The sequence below is a fragment of the Heloderma suspectum genome, chromosome 5 (genome assembly GCF_057233095.1).
Source record: "Heloderma suspectum isolate Gila_16-S chromosome 5, 16-S_ref, whole genome shotgun sequence".
Classification (NCBI taxonomy): Eukaryota; Metazoa; Chordata; class Lepidosauria; order Squamata; family Helodermatidae; genus Heloderma; species Heloderma suspectum.
Window position 1 is genome coordinate 18,732,871 of NC_139462.1, and position 20,086 is coordinate 18,752,956.

Consider the following 20,086-nt stretch of genomic DNA (forward strand, 5'->3'; position numbering starts at 1 on the left):
CAGTATCTGTCCTTCCAAGGAGCACTCAGGGTTGATTTCCTTTAGGATAGACTGATTTGACCTCCTTGCAGTCCAGGGGACTCGTAAGAGTCTTCTCCAGCACCACAGTTCAAAAGCATCAATTCTTCGGCGCTCAGCCTTCCTTATAGTCCAGCTCTCACAGCCATACTTTACTACTGGGAAAACCATAGCTTTGATTATGCGGACCTTTGTCGGCAATGTGATGTCTCTGCTTCTTACTATGCTGTCTAGCTTTGCCATAGCTTTCCTCCCAAGGAGCAAGCGTCTTTTAATTTCATGGCTACAGTCACCGTCTGCGGTGATCTTGGAGCCCAAGAAAATAAAATCTGTCATTGCTTCCATTTCTTCCCCTTCTATATGCCAGGAAGTGATGGGGCCAGATGCCATGATCTTCATTTTTTTAATGTTGAGTTTCAAACCAGCTTTTGCACTCTCCTCTTTCACCCTCAACAACAGGCTCTTTAGATCCTCTTCGCTTTCTGCCATGAGGGTGGTATCGTCTGCGTATCTGAGGTTGTTGATAATTCTCCCAGCAATATTAATTCCGACCTGTGATTCATCCAACCCAGCGTTTCTCATGATGTACTCTGCATATAGGTTAAATAAGCAGGGCGACAATATGCAGCCTTGTCGTACTCCTTTCCCAATTTTGAACTAATCGGTTGTTCCATGTCTGGTTCTTACTGTTGCTTCTTGACCCTTGTACAGGTTTTTCAGGAGACAGGTAAGGTGGTCTGGTACCCCCATCTCTTTCAGAATTTGCCACAGTTTGTTGTGATCCACACAATCAAAGGCTTTAGTGTAGTCAATGAAGCAGAAATAGACGTTTTTCTGGAATTCTCTTGCTTTCTCCATGATCCAGCGAAAGTTGGCAATTTGATCTCTAGTTCCTCTGCCTCTTCGAAACCCAGCTTGTACTTCCGGTAGTTCTCGGTTCGCATACTGCTGAAGCCTAGTTTGTAGGATTTTGAGCATCACCTTGCTGGCATGTGAAATGAGCGCCATTGTGCGGTAGTTTGAACACTCTTTGGCATTGCCCTTCTTTGGAATTGGAATGTAAACTGACCTTTTCCAGTCTTGTGGCCACTGCTGAGTGTTCCAAATTTGTTGGCATATTGAGTGCAGCACTTTAACAGCATCATCTTTTAGGATATTAAATAGCTCAGCTGGAATACTGTAATCTCCGCTAGCTTTGTTGTTAGTAATGCTTCCTAAGGCCCATTTGACTTCACTCTCTAGGATGTCCAGCTCAAGTTCAGTGACTGCACTATCATGGCTATCAGGGACATTAAGATCTTTCCTGTATAATGTATATATTGCATTTCTCATTATGCACCCATTATCTCTTCTTGACAATTAACTAATTAATATAATTAACTGAGCAATCCTATGGCCCCTAAATAGCATCCAGGGCACCATGGGAGGCTGTGAAGCTCCTCCTATGCACCCATAGACAGAGCTATGAGTGTGGAAGATGGGACATGACTGTGGATCTTCAGTCCCCCACCCGCCACAGAAAGCTTCTCTTATGTGGTCACAACTGCCACTTTGTAAAAGAAGTCCGAGAGGGATAAAAGGGGGTGTGCTGGTGGGCAGGGAGGGGAGAGGAAAGGCAAGAACCTATGGCCCCTCCAGTCTCTTCCCAGCCCACCAAAAGGCAGGGCAGCTAGATGGGTTCAAGGGCCCGTCTAGCTCCTTTTTGTATTTTAAACAGAGGAACGGAAGTGAAATCACCTCTGTCCTCCTCCCGCCCTACCTGGCTCTTGCCTGGAGGGCATGGGATAGGTGGAGGGCTCCGATTTCAGAGCCCTCTGTCTATCAAGACGCAAACCATAGGACGGTGATCTTAGTATATTTATCTGCAATGTGCTCTACATGGGGGCTGTGAATCAGTGGAAGAGCACGTTTCATTTATTAGTTTATTAGTATTACATATGCCGCCTTTTTTCCTCTTTCAAGGAACCCAAGGCGGCTTACATGGTCCTCCTCCTCATGCTCTGAACACAAAATGCCCCAGATGTTCAATCCCTGGCACAGGTTCAGTCTCCAGGTAGGGCTGGAAAGACTCCTGCCTGAAACCCCAGCCAGTGTTGACAATACTGAGCTATGTCTGACAGGGCATCATGAAGCTCTCTGCCTGTGCAATGGCCAGCCTCTGTTTATGCACACAGCTCCAGCCATTCGTTTGCAAACACCATTTAAAGTCTCACCTGCACTCCAGAGTCATTCCTGGGAAAGTCAGTTTTGTTTTGTTCTTTGGCTTGGCAGAGTTCTGCGGCGTATACAACTTGATCTGCATTTGCAAGCCACGCTGCAGGCTTTTCCCCAAACTTCAGGGACTTTTTTGCACATATTGGGGGGGGGGGTCAAGTTGTAATTTGCAAAAATTGCTCAGAAATTTGCAAAACATGTGGAACAAATCCCCCCCAAATTCCAAAATGCCTGGAAAATCCGCAAATTGGGCCAAGTCGGGCACCGCAAGAGCCAGAACAAAGTTCAGGGTGCTGAACCTAGGAAAATTTGTTGAACTACATTCTATAACATCCCTACTGTAAAGCTGTTGCCTGTTACTCCACATTCCTCTACCTCCTTTTCTTCCCCTTCCCCAATATAAGAATGTAAGCCTGTGGGCAGAACATGTCTGGATTTCTTCTTTATTGTACAGTGCTTTGATACTGAAGATCTTTAGAAATATTAAAATATTAATCTCTGGCAGTTCTGAAAAAAGAAAAACAGACCTGCTGGCTTCACAATAGCTTCTGCCAAACTTCAGCCAATTATGGATGTCTTCTTTTTTTAAGTGTGTGCTGTCTATACATCAACAGCAGTAGAAACGTATTAGGGGGCTTTTATTTCAGGCTCTCTGGAACACTCCAACCCAACTATCGGCCACATGTAATCTCTCCCCATCTGCTCAGCTGTGTTTATGTCACATCATCAATGGGACCTGATGTCTATTAACACATTGACCCAATGCTGTTAACTGTGACCTCTGAACAGGAATGTGAAAATAGTGGCAATAATGAAAGAGCATCATCAACCATTTTCCTGATGCAAACCTGGCCAGACAGAAATGACAGCCCATTCTCATGGTCCATGCAAATTGAGCAAGATAACATGCAACCATTTCTCATTCATTAAGGTTTAAAATGGTGACTCAAGGTTCGAAATGAATGATCTCCACAGCACAGTCAGGCTAAAGTCACGCATTGAAGCCAAAAAGGAAGAGTCACACACAAGGATGGTGCCACTAGTCAAGATGAGGTACGATACTGTGGGCCACTGGATCAAAAAACCCACAGATATACCATCATAGTAATTCCATCAAAGTAAAAACAATGTACAATTAGCCTCAGCCCTGTGGTTCACGTGGTATTTCCAGTCATCCACATAATGGACATAAATGTCATTAACACTTATCTTGACCGAGACACTATGCATGTTTAGACAGAGGCCTACAGTTCACAGCATTGCTGGCTGGGGCATGCTGGGAGTTGTAGGCCTTTTCTCTGTCTAAACATGCATAGGACTGCAACCTAAAGGACTTTAAAAGCATCTTACAGAGCACTGAACATGAGCACTGCAGAAGTTATCATTCTGGAAATCACACTGGAAACCAGTCTCTTTGGGTTTCATTGGTAATTCCTGCATATAAAGTGCCTTCAACCATTTGAGATCGTTTCTCAGCAAATCTCCGGTGCTACCTGCCCATCATTTTATTACCCTTCCAACCTGGAGCTAGTTTTATGTTGGACTATAATGCAACATAAAAAATGCCTCCCTTCTACATAGGCACAACCTGATATAAAATTGCCTACTGCTACTCTGCTTTGCATATACCATTTCCTGATGGCTTCATCATCTTTCATACCTTCGTACGTAACATTTTGCATTTTCCAATTTTCATTCCCCCACCAAAATGTTAAAAATTGTGGGAAGTGTCCAACGCTGCTGCTCTGCTTCTGCCAGCAGTGTTGGATACTAGGGTAAGCAATCTCTAGTGCAATGCCAATGGCAAAGGCTGGCCTGACGAGTTTTCCTGGGAAACCTGTTGCTCCAGCCTACACTATCAGTGTTGTGCTAGAGGTTCCTTATGCTAGTGCAATGTACCTGGTGTAAGTGGAGCCATGCTGGCTGGGAATTGCAGTCCAACACATCTGGAGGGTGCCAGACTGGGAGGGGGGGCTGCTCTACCTAATCAATCACAGCAGTTCTGTTCTGTAATAAAAGATAAAAAGCCAATATCCCCTTTTAAAAAGAACAGAATTATATTATTACTGATTCTCCCCTTTGACCCCCTTCCATTCTTTATGTTCAACAATGGATACTTAACAAAAGAAAGGTGTCTAGGTAAATGAAAGTCCATGTCACAAAAATCTGTTTTCTAAATACGGACTCCGTACAGAATAAGAAAGTAAGAATAATGTGCCCACCATCCTCGGAGGGTTATGTTAAACAGGATTCAAAGGCTAAAGGTTAAGCTGTTCCTTATCATTATGTTAGCTGTCTGCCATAGACTATTTAATAAAGACAGTGGGGTTAGCCCATTTAAATGGAAGCGATTGATTTTCATTTAGCAGTTGTCCACCACTGCCAAGCCCTTGCTGAAAAATCCATTCCAGGGTGACCCAACATGAGACAAGTCATATGTATCTATATATATTTAGTGACAGGAAGCAGCAGTGTTAATGCTGTACCACCTGTAATTGAATTAATACATTCATTCTCTCTCTCTCGTTTAAATAAAAAGCATACCTTATGCTAATACATACACTGTATTAAGGTTGTGACACAAACTGTCAAGTAGGAGCACCACTAAAAACAGGGACATGGTTAGATGATGATGATGGCGACGACGACGACAATCTGTCACACCCCCATTCTTCTTACAGGCCCATCTTTTGTTGCCTGTGCTGAGTTTGGGAAGAGAGGGATGTTGGATATACATATGCATGGAAGACGTGTGCTTGATTCAACCTCTCCTGAATCCCACCCCACCCCCCCAGTTATAAAAGAGGGCTACAAACCCTGAACTGGTAGATCAATCAACTAAAGTTTCAGTTCATTAATCAGTGGGGGTTAATTTTAATTGCTGAGGGTAAATTCTAAATCAGTGAGGCTGCTTGTTTACAAAAATTACATTAGCGCTCCTAGCGTCCAGTTCTCCAAGAACATCCCAGACTGCTTCCTACGATTATAAAATGCGTACAATTTTGGCACTTCTGACAGGATTTTGTTGTTTAAATCTATCATTCATGTTTACAAAAATGCACATCTGTAGAACATGCACCAATCTCTCCTGAAGGACAGAAGAGAAATATTGGAGGGAATATTTAACCATGAAGCCTCAAGAAGTTAAGACAGCTTTTGTGATAAAAGTCTTACTTAGTGAGCACACTCAGTAATTTCAAAATGTTAATAACTCAACTCTTTAATATTTCTCTCTCCCCACCCACCTCCTAACCTTTAATATCTTAATGAAACTGTACTTCATTAATACAGGCTATGAGCATGCAAAAATTAATTGTGAAAATAATAAAATCACTGAGAGTTATAGGAGTACAATAAAAGGATGAGAAGAGGTAAAATTGGATTTTTTTAAAGTGCCTACTTGAAACAAGCTACCGCCATTCAGTTCACTTGCAAAGCATTTTTCTTTCTGAACTCTGTTTGTGCCTCTGAGCCTCCAAAGAATTATATGTTTCCCTTTAAAAAATGTGTATAAATAACTGGTTTTAGGGTGCAACCCTATGCATGTTTAGACAGAAAAAAAAACCCTACAACTCCCAGCATTCCCCAGCCAGCATTTCCCAGCCAGAACACACATAGGATTGCACTCTTAAAAAACGATGGCAGTTGCTTCCCTCTTAGCATGCGTCTAAGGTACCACCGGACTTGAACCAAGAGTCCTGCACATCGAAAACTGAGTCTCTACTCCAGGAGTGCAGAACTTCAGTCCCAGGGTCCCAATCTGGCCTCTAGGCACCCCCAAAAGGCCATGCCCCCTTCCCCTGGCCCCACCCCATTTTCCCCAACCACCAATCATTTGGTGGTTTCCCAACTTTGGATCAGCTTTTCCCCCATTCGAAAAGGTCTTCCAATTGACCAACACTGTAATAATGCTGCTTACTCCTGTTTCCAGGAACAGCCTTTGAAAACGGTCCGGAAACTTCAGCTGGTCCAAAATAGGGCAGCAAGATTGTTAACAGGGACTGGCCTGCGAGCTCATATTACGCCAGTACTTTTCCAGCTGCACTGGCTGCCAGTCCATTTCCGGGCCCGATTCAAAGTGCTGGTGTTAACATTCAAAGCCCTTAACGGCTTGGGGCCAGGTTACCTGAAGGATCGCCTCCTCCCATATGTGCCTGCCCGGACCTTAAGATCATCATCAGCGGCCCTTCTCCGTGAGCCCCTGCCAAAGGAAGTGAGGCGGGTGGCTACTAGGAGGAGGGCTTTTTCTGTTGTGGCACCCCAGCTCTGGAATGAGCTCCCTAGTGAGGTTCGCCTGGCGCCTACATTGTACTCCTTTCGGCGCCAGGTGAAGACCTTTTTATTTTCCCAGGCATTTTAGCTTTCTAAATTTTTATCTTTGCTGTTTTAAATCTGTATTTTAAACTCCTGTACTGCTGCTAGGTTTTATTGTGGTTGTATTGTTATATTGTGGTTTTAATGTTCTATATATTTTAAATTGTTTTATTGTGTGTTGTTTGGTTTTAGTTTTTGTGAACCGCCCAGAGAGCTTCGGCTATTGGGCGGTATAGAAATTAAATAAATAAACAAACAAACAAACAGGCCTTTTGGTTCTGAGGCCTTGAGTGCTGACAGTTGGAATGTTCCTAAACATTCCATAACACCTCAGCAGATTAATCAATGCTGTGGTTGAGGGCAGAAGAACTCATTTCATTACACTGAAGCCAGAGCTGTTGCAGTCAATGGTTACTGAGGTTTCAAAGACTTCCACCTGCGTTTATCTCAAGTTTTCACTGTGCCAAGCTGTCAGAATTCGCAGACAGGTTGTCCAAACCAGTATTTGTTGCTGTTGTTATCCCTAAATGTTATATTATTGTTGTTGTTGTTGTTATTGTTGTTATTATTAATATCTATGTTTTGCTTCCTACAGGAAAAAGTAGTCTCAAAGCGACTTACACACACAATACAGAAATCCATGATTAATATAACAGGGGGGAAATCCCCAAAATCAATATAAACCATAATCAGCACAATAATGCAAATAAAAATAAATACCATAAAATATTATCTAAAAACAATACGATATTAGAAGTGTTCATACACAAATACACAAAATCTCCTTCTACACACAGCCTTGAATGAACATCACAATCGCAGCCCACAATAACTGGGCCACAGCTAATGTCCAAAGGCCTAGGGAAGTAAATTCGTATTTGCCTGGCACCAAAAAGATGACAGTATCAGTGCCAGATGAACTTCTTTGGGGAGACTGTTCCATAAACATGGGACTGTTACAGAAAAGGCCCATTCCTGAACTGACACCTCCTGAGCTTGAGGGCACAGAGAAGGGCCTCTGAATTTTAACTCAGGGACTGGGTAGGTTCATGCAGGGAGAAGCGATCCTTGACGTACTGGGGTCCCATGCCATATAGGGCTTTACAGATTAAAACCAGCACTTTGAATTTGGCCCAGGAACAAATTGGCAACCAGTGCAGGAGAATCAGGACTGGGATTACATGTGCATATTAGAGCTGTGCGCAAATGGCCTCTTGAAATTCTCCACCTTACTTGTGGGCAGAGAAATCTGGGACAATTTCACCAAATTTCTCCAGCAGGAGGAGAAATTCTCCACAGTTTCTCTCAGGTAAGGCTCCCCATTGGCAGGGCTTGTAGCACAGCTTCTCTCTTTTGGCAAGGGTTTTTGCATTTTTCATGCTGCAACAGCATCAACTGTCTTGCTGGGGTGACCCCCCAATTTGCACCCACGACAATGCAGGTGTGTGGGGGGGCAGTGTTGTGTCTAGCTCCAGGGATGAGGTGGAGTTAGTGCTCTGCCAAAATCTGTCCTCCAAATTCCTGAAAGTTTTCTTCCCCTATGAAAGGGGCTTCCATTGTTCTGCCTCATTCGGGATGTTTCATAATTTATTTTTGTGGTGTTTTTGAGCTTACCTAATCACATCTAGCCTCCCAGGCTGCCTGCACGTCCTGATCTGAAAAAGCCCTATGGGAGGAATTACCTCATGGTGCCTTAAATTAGGCTTTAATTGAAGTGTGGGAAGCTGAGGAGGCTACAGGTTTTATTTGTTTGTTTATTGTATATCCCACCTTTTTCCTCTTGCAAGGAACTCAAGGCAGCTTACATTATCCTCCTCCTCTCCATTTTAGCCTCACAACAACAACCCTGTGAGGTAGGTTGGGCTGAGAGTCTGTGACTAGCCCAAAGTCACCCAGTGAGCTTCCATGGCTGAGCGGGGACTAGAACCTGGATCTCCCGGCTCCCAGTCCGACACTCTCACCACTACACCATGCTGGCTCTACACCACAGGTTGCCAGAGGGATGATTGTACCATGAAATACAGAACACTTGTGCTCATTCCTCCGCCACCTCTGAAGTAAGGTAAGCCCAAGAAACCCAAGCCCAACCCATGAGAATTTCTCCAAAATGCCTTCACTGTTCAATTTCTTTTCAAAAGCAATTTCTCTTTTATCAAATTGAATGAAAATAGTCAAAAAAAAGGTGGGAGAAATTTTTGGCACAACACTAGTTCATATTGCCTAGCCCCGGTCAACAACCTGGCTTCCGAATTCTGCACTAGCTGCAGTTTCCAAACTATCTTCAAAGGCAGTCCAATGCATAACGCATTTTTCTACAAATCTACATGTTCTGTGATAAATAAAGTTCATCAAATTGTTGGCTAGCAGGCCAACAAGATGCTCAGCATCCCCACTTTATTTACCAGCCATTCCTTGCAAGACAGTTAACCATAATGAGATGAAATAATGGATGTACCCACAGAGGTCTCTCAAGATACTGACAGAGAAAGTATTTAAGTTACAGTGAAAGAGAATGGTATTGAGCTAGCCTGAAGTGGGCCTGGCTGTAGATGAAAATCTGTATGCCAAGACGTTGCAACATGTTCTGAATTACCAAACGTAATGGAATTCAAGATGCTATAATACATGCAGCGTTCTCTATACTCGTAACTCTGCCAAATTATGTTACTAGGAGCTTCTGACAGAAAGACAGACAGACAGAGAGACAGACATATATGAGATTTAAGTAAATGACTATATTGCACAGTTTGTTGACAGCTTTGCAAATATATGTGTTCATCTCTATACATACACAGATACATATTTCTTACAAAAAATGTGTGTGTGTATGTGTGTGTATTGGGTAGAGAGAACAAGAGAAAAATTAAAAAGATGCACCATGTTTTCCCTTAAAAATGGGAAGTTTTTATTTATAATTATAATCATGTATGACATACTTTAAGGAAACATTTTGCAGCTTCTGTATGGTATTATGGATATGTCTGTGCATGCAGAGTCCATTCATGTGTGTATGTATCTATCTCCCTTTGAATATCTAAAATTTGGTGGATCCCAAAACCTTAAATTCTTTGTTATTTATAGAGCACTGTCAATGTGCATTCAGTGTAGTGAATCTCTGACAACTCAGAGCTACACCGGTGAATTTTAGCAATCTCAATCACATCAATTGCCAGCATTCACTTGGAATATGTCCAAAAAGTAGGGAAGCATATTTATTTTCAGACATTCATGAAATTTTCAGACATTCATGAAATTCAGCTGGGATTGTCAGCATTCACAAGAGTATGTCAACATTCACCAAAATTTGAATTTTACTATTTGTGTGTGTGTGTCCGTGTGTGCGCATGCTCGCATATGTATTTAATGTATACGTGTGTGTGTGTGTGTGTGTGTGTGTAAACAAAAAACCTCAGGCAATATGGGGTTTTAATATATATTCAGTTAATAAATCCTGTATCTACACAAACCCATCATAATTCACAAAAGAGCGTCTGATGCTCCTACACAGACATTGCATTATGGAGTTTCCTAATTAATAACCCCGATTAAAATCTCTTGGCAATCAATTAAGATTAATGACAGAAGTCATTCTCCATTCCCTGTATGCATGTCCCTCCTTCCCCCCACTTTTCCTGGTACCCCCATCTCAGGCTTGTGAAAACCCTGGGTCGTGAAACTTTAATCCTGTTATCTGTTGCCTTCTCCGTCTGAAAAGCTTACAGATTAACACAGCAGACATTATCGAATTTACAACCAGCCACTCGGACAGCTGCCCTATTTTCCACAGTAAATGGAAAAGGAACTAATCTGGTTAAGAGCGTAGGACTAGTTCATAAATCTGGGTGCACAAGACAGTTAAAGCTGTCACGTCTCCTCTGAAGAAGAGCAACTGAATTAAACTGTCAGCTTTCTACTTGCTGTTTCTGGAAGGGTAGAGGGTTCTTCTGTAAACTGGACTAATGAGATACTCAGCATTAACATAAACCACATCAGTTTCCCAACAGGTCATAATCGCTGTGTTGGAATCAAGGACTTGCATTTTATGATTGAGCATATAGATACAGGAGGTGTTTCATTCCCTGAGAGCATCATTCCAATTAAATACAACTGTTTTGTTCCAATCTGCCTCATAGTGGGGCATCCTGATGAAATGTGGGGGGAGAGAAATATGGCTATAGCAAATATTGGCAAGCAATGTGCTACTATAGAGGGGACCAATGTAAACCACGAAATAAACCCGTCCCTCTATTGCTTTTCAGTGTAGCCAAGTTGATATTTGACGGCAGCAGGTGAAAATTAATGATGCACACAGGAAAAAAATAGCCTTCGTCTTCCGTAATAAATAGACATTATCCCACATGTATTCTGCACAGCTGCAACATCCCAGGTATTCATCACAGTGGATTTGCTGCCCAAAGAGAGGTGGCTAATATTGTTTCCCTTTACTTCCCAAAAGCCCTACTTTTCTAAGGAACAATTTCCTCCTCCACCCCTTGTGCAGTCTTGTAGGATAAATGAGCACCACGTCTTAATGATACCATGCATGTGCATGCTGCAACAGCTGGTGCACACAGAGGGGAGCTGTCCTATAACTGAGGTAGGCTAAGGGTGCAATCCTATGCATGTTTAGACAGAAATAAGTCCTACAATTCCCAGCATTCCACAGCCAGCCATGCAGGCTGTGGGATGTCTAACACAGATAGGATTGCATCCTAAACCTCTTTGATGGTGGACACAACATATGACTGGCTCCCAGGACACAAGCACAGAATAACCTGTGCACATCAAATACAATGCAGAGTTGGTCTCCACAAGAGAAAAAAAGGCCAGTGCACAACATTCTATCCACAGAGAGGTACAGGAGACAATCCAGAGAGAGGCACTGTGACTGCACTGACTGGATACATGGACTGAGAGCCAGTGTGGTGTAATCAAGTGGAAAGGCCAGGGATTGCCAAACTTTTTAGGTCAGTGGGCACATTTTGAGAGAGTGTTATAGGTGCTTTCACAAAAAGATGAGGTCTGAAATCCAAAACACAACACTGCTCTTTTGAACCCAATAAAGATGGTGCGGGAGGACAGAACTTTACTTTGCAGCATGCCAGCCTTCCAATTAAAATACATACATCTAAAAATTCTTAAGAAATAACATTAAAATCAAGATGGGCAGCGGGCCTGGCAGGTGCCAAGCGAGGTGTCCTTGAGCACACTGGCGCCCTTGTTGGAGACCCCAGGAACAGAGTATTGGACTTGGACTGGGGAAATGTAGGTCTGAATCCCTGCTCAGCTATTAAGTATGCTGGATTAGTAGGCACGTGGCCTTAGCCTAATCCATTTCTCTGGATTGCTGGAAGGATAAAATGGGATAACCCCCATGGACACCCCGCAGAATGCGACGAAGAAAAGACAGGGTACAAATATACCCTTGGGGCTGTCTCAGAAGCTGTAGCTGGTGAGGGATGCAGCAGCCAGGGTACTTAAGGGAATGTCTGGCCACACACATATTACACCCATGCTGAAAGAACTGCACTAGGTGCCTATTAGCTATGGAGCCATCCTCAAGGTTTTGTTACTAACATATAAATACATGGTCTGATGACACATGAGGCAGCCACCTTGCTGAAGCTAAGCAGGTCTGGGTCTGGTCAGTGCTTGAAGGGGACTGGGAACCACATGTAGCCACCTTGAGTTCCACAATGGAAGAAAGGTGGGATGTAAGTGTAATAAATAAATAGCTCTGAACAAGTTTGGCCCAGGTTACTTGAACAACTGTCTTCCTTTGAATAGATCCATTAATATCTTTAAGATCTTAAGCAGGGGCCTTGCTGAGTTTGTCGTGACCTATGGAAAGTAATTTGATGGAAACAGGCCTTCTTGTTGTGGCACCTACTCTCTGGAACTCCCCTCCCTGCCCCCCCATCCCCCTGCCACAATGATTCAGGAAGCCCCAACAGAAGTGAGCTCCCGATGGTTATTAAAAATGTGCCTCTTTGCACAGGCTTCCTCTGACCTTTAGTGCCGATTCTGCGGTCCTATGTTTTGAGATACTCTTGATATGTTTTGTTGGTTTTGATATTTGTGCCTGGATATGGTTTTAATGTTGAGAACCACTACGATATTTTTTTTTACAATAAGCAGTATAAAAAAGGTTTCATATAAAATAATAAAATAAAATATCCATGTGATAAATAAATTGTACAGGTGACCAAATGCCATATGGTGGCTGTGTCAAGTGTCCAAAAGTAGGTGGAGAATGGTGGCAACACCATGCCAATAACAGCGGCTGCTGTACCAGCACGTGATTTGGGCCAGGCAGATTATAGGAACGTAAGAAGCTGCCTTATACCAAGTCAGATATCTGGTCTATTTAGCCCAGTATTGTCAGCACTGACTGGCAGCAATGGCTCTCCAGGGTTTTAGGAAAGATCTCCAAGCCCTACCTGGAGATGCTAGGGACTGAACCTGGGACCTTTTGCATGGAAGGCTCTACCACTGAGCTACAGCCTCTCCCACTAAAACTGAACCTAGAGATAAACTGCCCTATGGTGCTAGCACTGAAGCTCACAGGATCAGGCCGTTAGACTGCAATACTAAGCATGCAGACATCCTGACTCCAATATCTCATCAGCCTTCCCGCCAAATCCCACCCCCTGCCAACTTGCTTTTTGTAGCATCTTCCCAGATGAAGAGATCTGGAGACCTCCAAAGCTTGCACATTTTTTGTTATCTTTAGAGTTATCCTAATAAAGTTATTACACTACATGGATTTTGGAATTTGTCTTTGTAGCCAACACAGCTGCCTTTGTTTACTGTATGACCTAGGACCGTTACCCTAAGTCATCAACCTTGGTTACATAAGAATGGAATCCTTGGGAGGTTTTACTATTTCAGGTTACTCTCAGATTATTGTGCAGCTGCAAGTGTATAGATTCCACCCACTTGTGAATTCTCCATGTATTCCCAAAGGCTCTCCTTATCGCCTTCAGAATGCTTCATCGTTCAGAGCTATGGGAGTTTTTATACAGGTCCTTCAGTGCATTGTTGAACTGTTAGAAAAACTATGAATACAGACCCCCTATATGACCTCTACCTTGGGTACAATAACCCCTTGATTGATTCTCATTTTACAAAACTCAGAGGGTGGAATCAGAGGTTGAAGAGAGTTGGGAAGAAGTACAATCACTTGTCTCAATCAACCTGAAATAATGATTATGTAAGGTCTGTTACAAGGATGTTGCATATCGTGTGTAGAGTTCAGCCAAATAATAACAACAACAACAACAACAAAACAGTAATTGAGAATAAAGCAAGAGTCACCAAAAGCATGTGACTAAAACTGGGATTTTTTTTTTTATAGTATTGACGGGCTATTATCTGAAGGTACCAACCTGGGGATAACAATATCTAAACCTGGATGGTAAAGAAATGGGTTGAAAAATGTAAGTATTCTTAACACTACCACCTTATCCTCAGCTGTGCTGTGCTCCAACAGAACCTAGCTTCCCAGAATGCCCTGCAACAGGAAGAGGCAGAAGATAGACTGCTCTTGGAGCTTGTTTAGTAACAACAGGTCTCCAGACCCTGTCAATGCACACAGTATGTCATATGAGCTGCAAGAAGCAATATACATTTCCTATTTTGATCCTTCAACGAGCCAAGCCTTACAGAGTCCTGATTCTCCATGTACCAAATCTTCCAAAGACAATGGGCCACTTCCACCCAAACAAATTGGCACTTTCCATGTCACTCTGCAGGGTAGTGGTGATAATTTCATTTTGAATTTGTAACAACCCTGAAATATTTCTAAAGTTGCACAAAAACATGCTTCTATATTTTCAGGAACAAAACTTGCAACATGTTTCGAATACCATCAAAACTCCAAAAAAGAAAAAAACAGAGAGGGTCTTGAAAAAGCCTGAGTAGTTTACAAGTCTGTGTTGGACATGTAAATCAAAATGCATGAGCCATCTTAGATAAGGCGCAAAGGAGCCTAATGCACACGTTGAACTCTGTGCCAAGTTTCTGTCTATTGCTGCCCCAAACCCCTTGAAACAAGCATTGAAGAAGAGAAAAAAGAACAGCCAACATCATCTTCTGCAACAGCGCGACAAGGTGTCGCTGCAACAGTATTAAAAAACTCTGGCGACTGCCTTGGTACAGCGCTGTGGTCTGAAGGTTAACCTAACCTCAATTAAATTCAAGAAGCACTTCTGAGAATTAATTGGCTTTTTTACAGAACGACCCCCAAAGTATTGCGGCTCTTTCTTCCCCCCTACTCCCCGCTTTCTCTCTCGACTTTAAACAACAGCGAGGATGTGTGGTGAATGCATCATTTATAAATTACCTTGTTAGTGCACCCAAATAATAATAATAATAATAATGAAAATCAACACTCACCCCCCAAAACACCGCTTTGAAAAAACAAAACCCAAACTCCTGCCAAGGACTCCAGCACGTTTGATGGAAGGCCTTCAAAAGAGTTCATGGCTTAATGTGGGCTGTTTATGTGGGGATGTCGATCTGTACCTGCTGTCCCTTGTCACTCCCTGGAAACTTGGTGGCAGATGTTGCCACGCTAAGTTGTCTCTGAAGTGGCTCTCTCCCCTCCTCTCCCCATCACCACAGAGTCAAACTATATTAGATCTCTTCTATTTGTGCCTCAGGCATGTTTGGGTGTGCAGCTGTGTCCACCCCCCACTCTACCTTTCGTGTTTCAGCCCCCCTCGGGCAGCAAATGTGAGACCCAAAAAATACAATTCTTCCATCCTTAACTACATCTGCTGACAGTCCAGAAGCCTCGCTTCAGGCTAGTGTGGAGCTAGGCCTCTGGTCAGAACAGATGTCGACGACAACCTGCTAGCTCACACCTGTACAAGCCTCCCTTCACCTCACTGATCACTGGCAGAAAAACTGATGACTCCGAGGGGTTCCAACCACAATCAAAGCTTTTCAGATCAATGGCAGGCGGCCCTCAAACTGGGCCAGCCTCACTATTAGTATCTGGCGTTTATAAGAAAAGAACTGCAGAAAAGCAGGGAAAAGAGGAGGAAGAGGTGGCCTTTTCTTCATGCCTCAGCTTCAATTATCTGATCAAGGTCTTGAATTCAAAATATGGATTTTTTGGCAAATGTGAGCTAGATGACGAGGACCTATTTCATATCACTTGCTGTTTAGCATGACAGTTGTATGCGTTTATCCGTGTGTGTGTGTGGGGGGGGGGGGGTTATTGATTCATACTCACACGCAGTACCGCAGTGTATCTGCATTCAGGAACTTATGAAAAAATGAGGACCTTTTCCTTCAGAGTATAAAACATGTTTTTTCTCCAGACACAAACAGTGTTCTTTCAACACAAGTCACACCCAGAAGATAACTGTTTTTAGCACACTGCCTAAAAGCCAAATTACTGACCCTCTTTTCAAGTATGTGTTTCTCCCATCTCTCTCTCTCTCTTTCTATGATTTTACAGCTAACAGGTCTAATCTCATAGCACTCTTCACAAACAGTCTTTTTTCCTGTCATGAAAGAAATACAGAAACCGCCTCATTCTTGCAATGCGGAAGACAGATTAAAAGAAGGTCAGTTGACACTATTTAAGCTAGTCAGCTGGCAGGATCTAAACTCCATGCCTGATCCAGAGTTACTCATGTACAAAAAGGGCGGATGCATAATGAGTACCATGTGCAGGAAACAAAACCATGTGTAGCAACAAATGTCAGATGCAGGCATTTGTTTGCATTTGCACTGAGAGATGGACAGAAGGGCAAAGCCTCTTTTTTCTTGTTTGTCTGTGTGTGCCAACCAGGGCTCTTGGAGAAACAATGATTCAACCAGATATTTGCGAAACTGACCCAGTAATTCGAGGAGAAACAGTTTTGTGGAATGGTCTCCCCCCACAACTTTGTTTCTCCAAATCATTTCACTGATTCTTCAGCACATTTACTTGGGAGTAACTGAACTCAATAGGGCTCACTTCTGCTTAGACATGCGTAGGACTGCACTGTTAATCTCCAATTACCACCCTCACTGAAATCAACATGGGACACCTTTTAAACCTTTGGGTCCTCAAAGCATATTTGAATTTTTTTTTGCAATACAGTCCTTTAAAAGAAGTATAAATAATGTAATTTTCCTAGTAGTTCAGCTTTAAAAACAGAGTTGCTAATTAAAGATAAAGGCTTTTGGAAAGATAGGCCAATTTTGGCAGCAAATTCAGCGGCGCATCAGTGGTGAGTGCAAAAAAGGCCATGCGACCCACATGTTACTCAATCCTGCTTTCCTTGGTAAAGAGCTATTGATGCTTGGGGAGAGGGGAGGAGAGAGTTTCAAAAGTGGTTTGGGATATAGCGCAAGGAACTGCAAGCAAGCATCTAAACCCGGCCCATGGAGCTCTGCCGCTCCCGTGCACATGCTTCCCTGTGCCAACTAGAGCACTCTGGCCAGGGGCAGTTCAGTCTTAAGTATATCAAGCCCACACGCTCACAAACCTCATCTCCTTGCTGCGGTCGCATCAAAGACACTCTGTCATACTGCCGTCTCAGCAAAGCCCACAGCGCATCGAGTCGACCCTGTAAAGAGGAGACCAAGAAGACTTCTGATTAGCTGGCATACACGACAGCAGTTCTCAGAACCATTAGCCGTCCTTGGATATGTCTCGGGGATCATCTTCAGCCAAACGACACTGTAGGACAATGAGCGCGCCTTAAATGGGATGCTATTAGGCATAAATTCTGCTTAATGGGAACACATTGAGCCAGCGATGTGTGATTAAGTAAATGGTTCTTAACAATGTGTTAAATGAGTGGGAAATTCTAAGTTCTGGTCTTTTACTATTTGAAGTTTAAGGGCTTTTCTCTCTCTCTCTCTCTCTCTCTCTCTCACACACACACACACACACACACACGACGATCAAATAAAGATTAAATGTCTTTTTGGACTTTTCTAAAGACTTCGTAACCTCTCCTTTGGTTAAGTGAAGTTTTGACTCATCAAAACAGGTGCTGAACTGATGGTTCTCCAAGGCTGACTCTTCTGGGAGACATTTTCTAATAGCTTTTGTTATTTAAAGTTGTCACACCTTCCCTCCTCGGCTCTGCCACATACTGCTTGATCATATCCCTTCACCCCTCAATTTAACAAGACTGACTTGTATGGCACTTTCTGGAGGTAGCACATACAGCAGGCCTGATAAAGATGAGCCTTCTGAAATTACAGGCCCTGGATTGCTGCAGATATGTTGACAACACTCCTAGGATCTTGCAGGATGGGATGCTGGAGGCTTGGGTTAAGAACAATTCTGTCTTCCCCTTCCAGTCCCACCACAGTCCTCAGACCCTGCACTCACTCACTCTGTCCTGATACGTTCCTTCCGATTGCTGCCCTTCCCTTAGTGTGATCATGGCTGTCTCGGACCCCATCGGATCCTTAGATACAGATCCCGATATGGGGTAGTATCCAATGTTGGTTCCATTCATTTCAATGTTCAATGGATCTACGCTAAGAAGGACTAAAACTGGATACAACCCATGGCTATGCTCTATTCCAGCCTCTCCCAACTTCTGGTGCCCACCAGACTTTTGGACCTCAGCTCCCATCAGCCCCAGCCAACATGGCCAATGGTCAGGAATGCTGGTAGCTGTAGTGCAAAACATGTGGAGGCCACCAGATTGGAGAAGGCTGCCATATTCCACTGGCTGGAGTGTGAGCAGAAGACCAAAAAGGCACGAGAGGTGAACCACTGTGCCCAAGAGTGGGCCTCCACTTAGAACATAGGCCTAATCTGAAGGAGACCCCAGTCCAAGAGTCAAAGCTCCTAATAACTCCAGTTGCCAAGGACTCTTGTGCACACTGCAGCATTAATCCAGGCTGGGGCTTCCCCCACTTGTCCCACCCATGCCATCTCACAAGATTTTCCTCCAGTGGCCCTTAATGAGCATTCCAGCCTTTCCAACTGTGTTAAGATCAGCCCCCATTTGCCCCATAATACAACTGCAAAGCCAACGTTGTGTTCAATGACAAGAGGTTTAACAAGTACCTTAATAGGCGTGTACCACTTTTCCTGACTGGGCACTGAGGTAGGCTTTGGTTTTGGCAGTCTAGGTTGATAGGGCTCTTCAGGCTCGTCAGGGAGTTTTATCACAGCATTTTTGGCTTTCTCTAGCCGGGCACCTTCTTCAGTCGATCCTTTATCACCCCAACGAACCTAAAGAAAGGAAGACCCGTTATCAAAGCGTCTTTGTGTTTGGGCACAAGATGCTGAACCCATTGGTCACTTTGGGCAGTATCCAACACTACCCATGCACCAGTAGGACCCACTGCTAGCACAACACAAAGCTAGTAGTTCTGAAAACAATCAGATACAAGCTGAAGTGTTTGTTTCCAGAATGGGGAAGGCCAGTGAGCTTGCAGAAGGGAGCTCTGCTGACTTGTTCTAGAAATGAGCATTTATTTTAGGATCATTTTAGGGTTATTTTAGGAAGCGCTAGCTTCCTCTTGCACTCATGGTGGGCCCCACAGGCCCACCACAAGAAAGAGAAGAGAAAGAGAAAGAGAAAGAGAAAGTGCAGAGGCTCAGTGGCAGTATTGGATGCTGCTCTTTGAGTTAATCATACAACTGAATTGATTTGTCTGAGTCAAGCATAATTATCTAACAAACAATACACTTACTGCAGAATCCTATGCATGTCTACTCTGAAGTAAGTCTGATCGAGTTCAATCAGACATACTCCGAAGTACGTATGAAACAGGATTGCAGCTTTAACTCTTCATAAAGTAGACCAGCTTGTTCTGTGTGTCTTTCTGTGTGTGTTCCTGATAGGCTTACCTTACTCTAGGTTAATGCCATTGTTCTTCAATCAAATTACTGCGGAAGAGTATAATAACCCTTTGGGAATCTGTGTGATGGGACTTTGGAAGTATCATAACTTGGTGACCCAGGCAGATCACTACACCAGAGAAAATATTCTCAATATCATAGTGCTCTGTTAACAGGTGGTGGCCAAGGCAGCCTCTCCATATGCTCAGCATCATATCCCAACTGGGTTGACAGACCTGGTGCTGGGGACTCTGCACAGGTAAGACATCTACACTCACATAGCATCATGTTCAAATTGCAACTCATTCATCCTTGCTGCAGCCCTGTACAATAAGCTAACATTATTATCCTCATTGTCTTACAGATCTGTGTGGAGGCTAAGAGATAGTGGTTTGCCTACGCCACCCCCCTCCCATGAATTCATGGGATCTGAACCGGGGCGTCCCATCTTGCAGATCGTGCTTTTGACCACTACACTGCAACAGCTGCAGAAGAAGCAAAGCATCTAATATAAATGTCTGCCTTGTAAGAGTACTTGGCTGGCCCACAATGAGAATACTCAGGCTACACTGTAATTTTTTCCCCAAAGGATAAAAATAAAAATTGTCTTGAAAAGCCTTGTTCTCAATCTCTCTCTCTCTCTCTCTCTCCTTGCATTCATTTCTTGAAACAAGCCTCTCTCTTTTTCAAAGTCTGGATGAAATGAAACAGATGAAATCAGTTCTT

The 20,086-nt window shown here is 43.4% G+C and overlaps 1 protein-coding gene across 7 annotated transcripts in view; it reads right to left on the bottom strand.

Moving 5' to 3' along the window:
- The window catches only part of ANTXR2 (ANTXR cell adhesion molecule 2), a 187,591-nt gene that overhangs the window by 58,120 nt on the left and 109,385 nt on the right, over window positions 1–20,086 (bottom strand). For 4 of the 7 annotated variants that reach the window (XM_084855440.1, XM_084855444.1, XM_084855446.1 and 1 more), the window contains 2 exons: window positions 18,581–18,748; window positions 17,034–17,114 (listed from right to left, as the gene is read on the bottom strand). In XM_084855440.1, the coding sequence (XP_084711566.1) occupies window positions 17,034–17,114; window positions 18,581–18,748 (249 nt within the window). Of the gene's footprint in view, window positions 1–16,823; window positions 17,115–18,580; window positions 18,749–20,086 lie in introns of those variants that run through there. The other 3 variants (XM_084855441.1, XM_084855439.1, XM_084855445.1) reach the window with 1 other exon arrangement.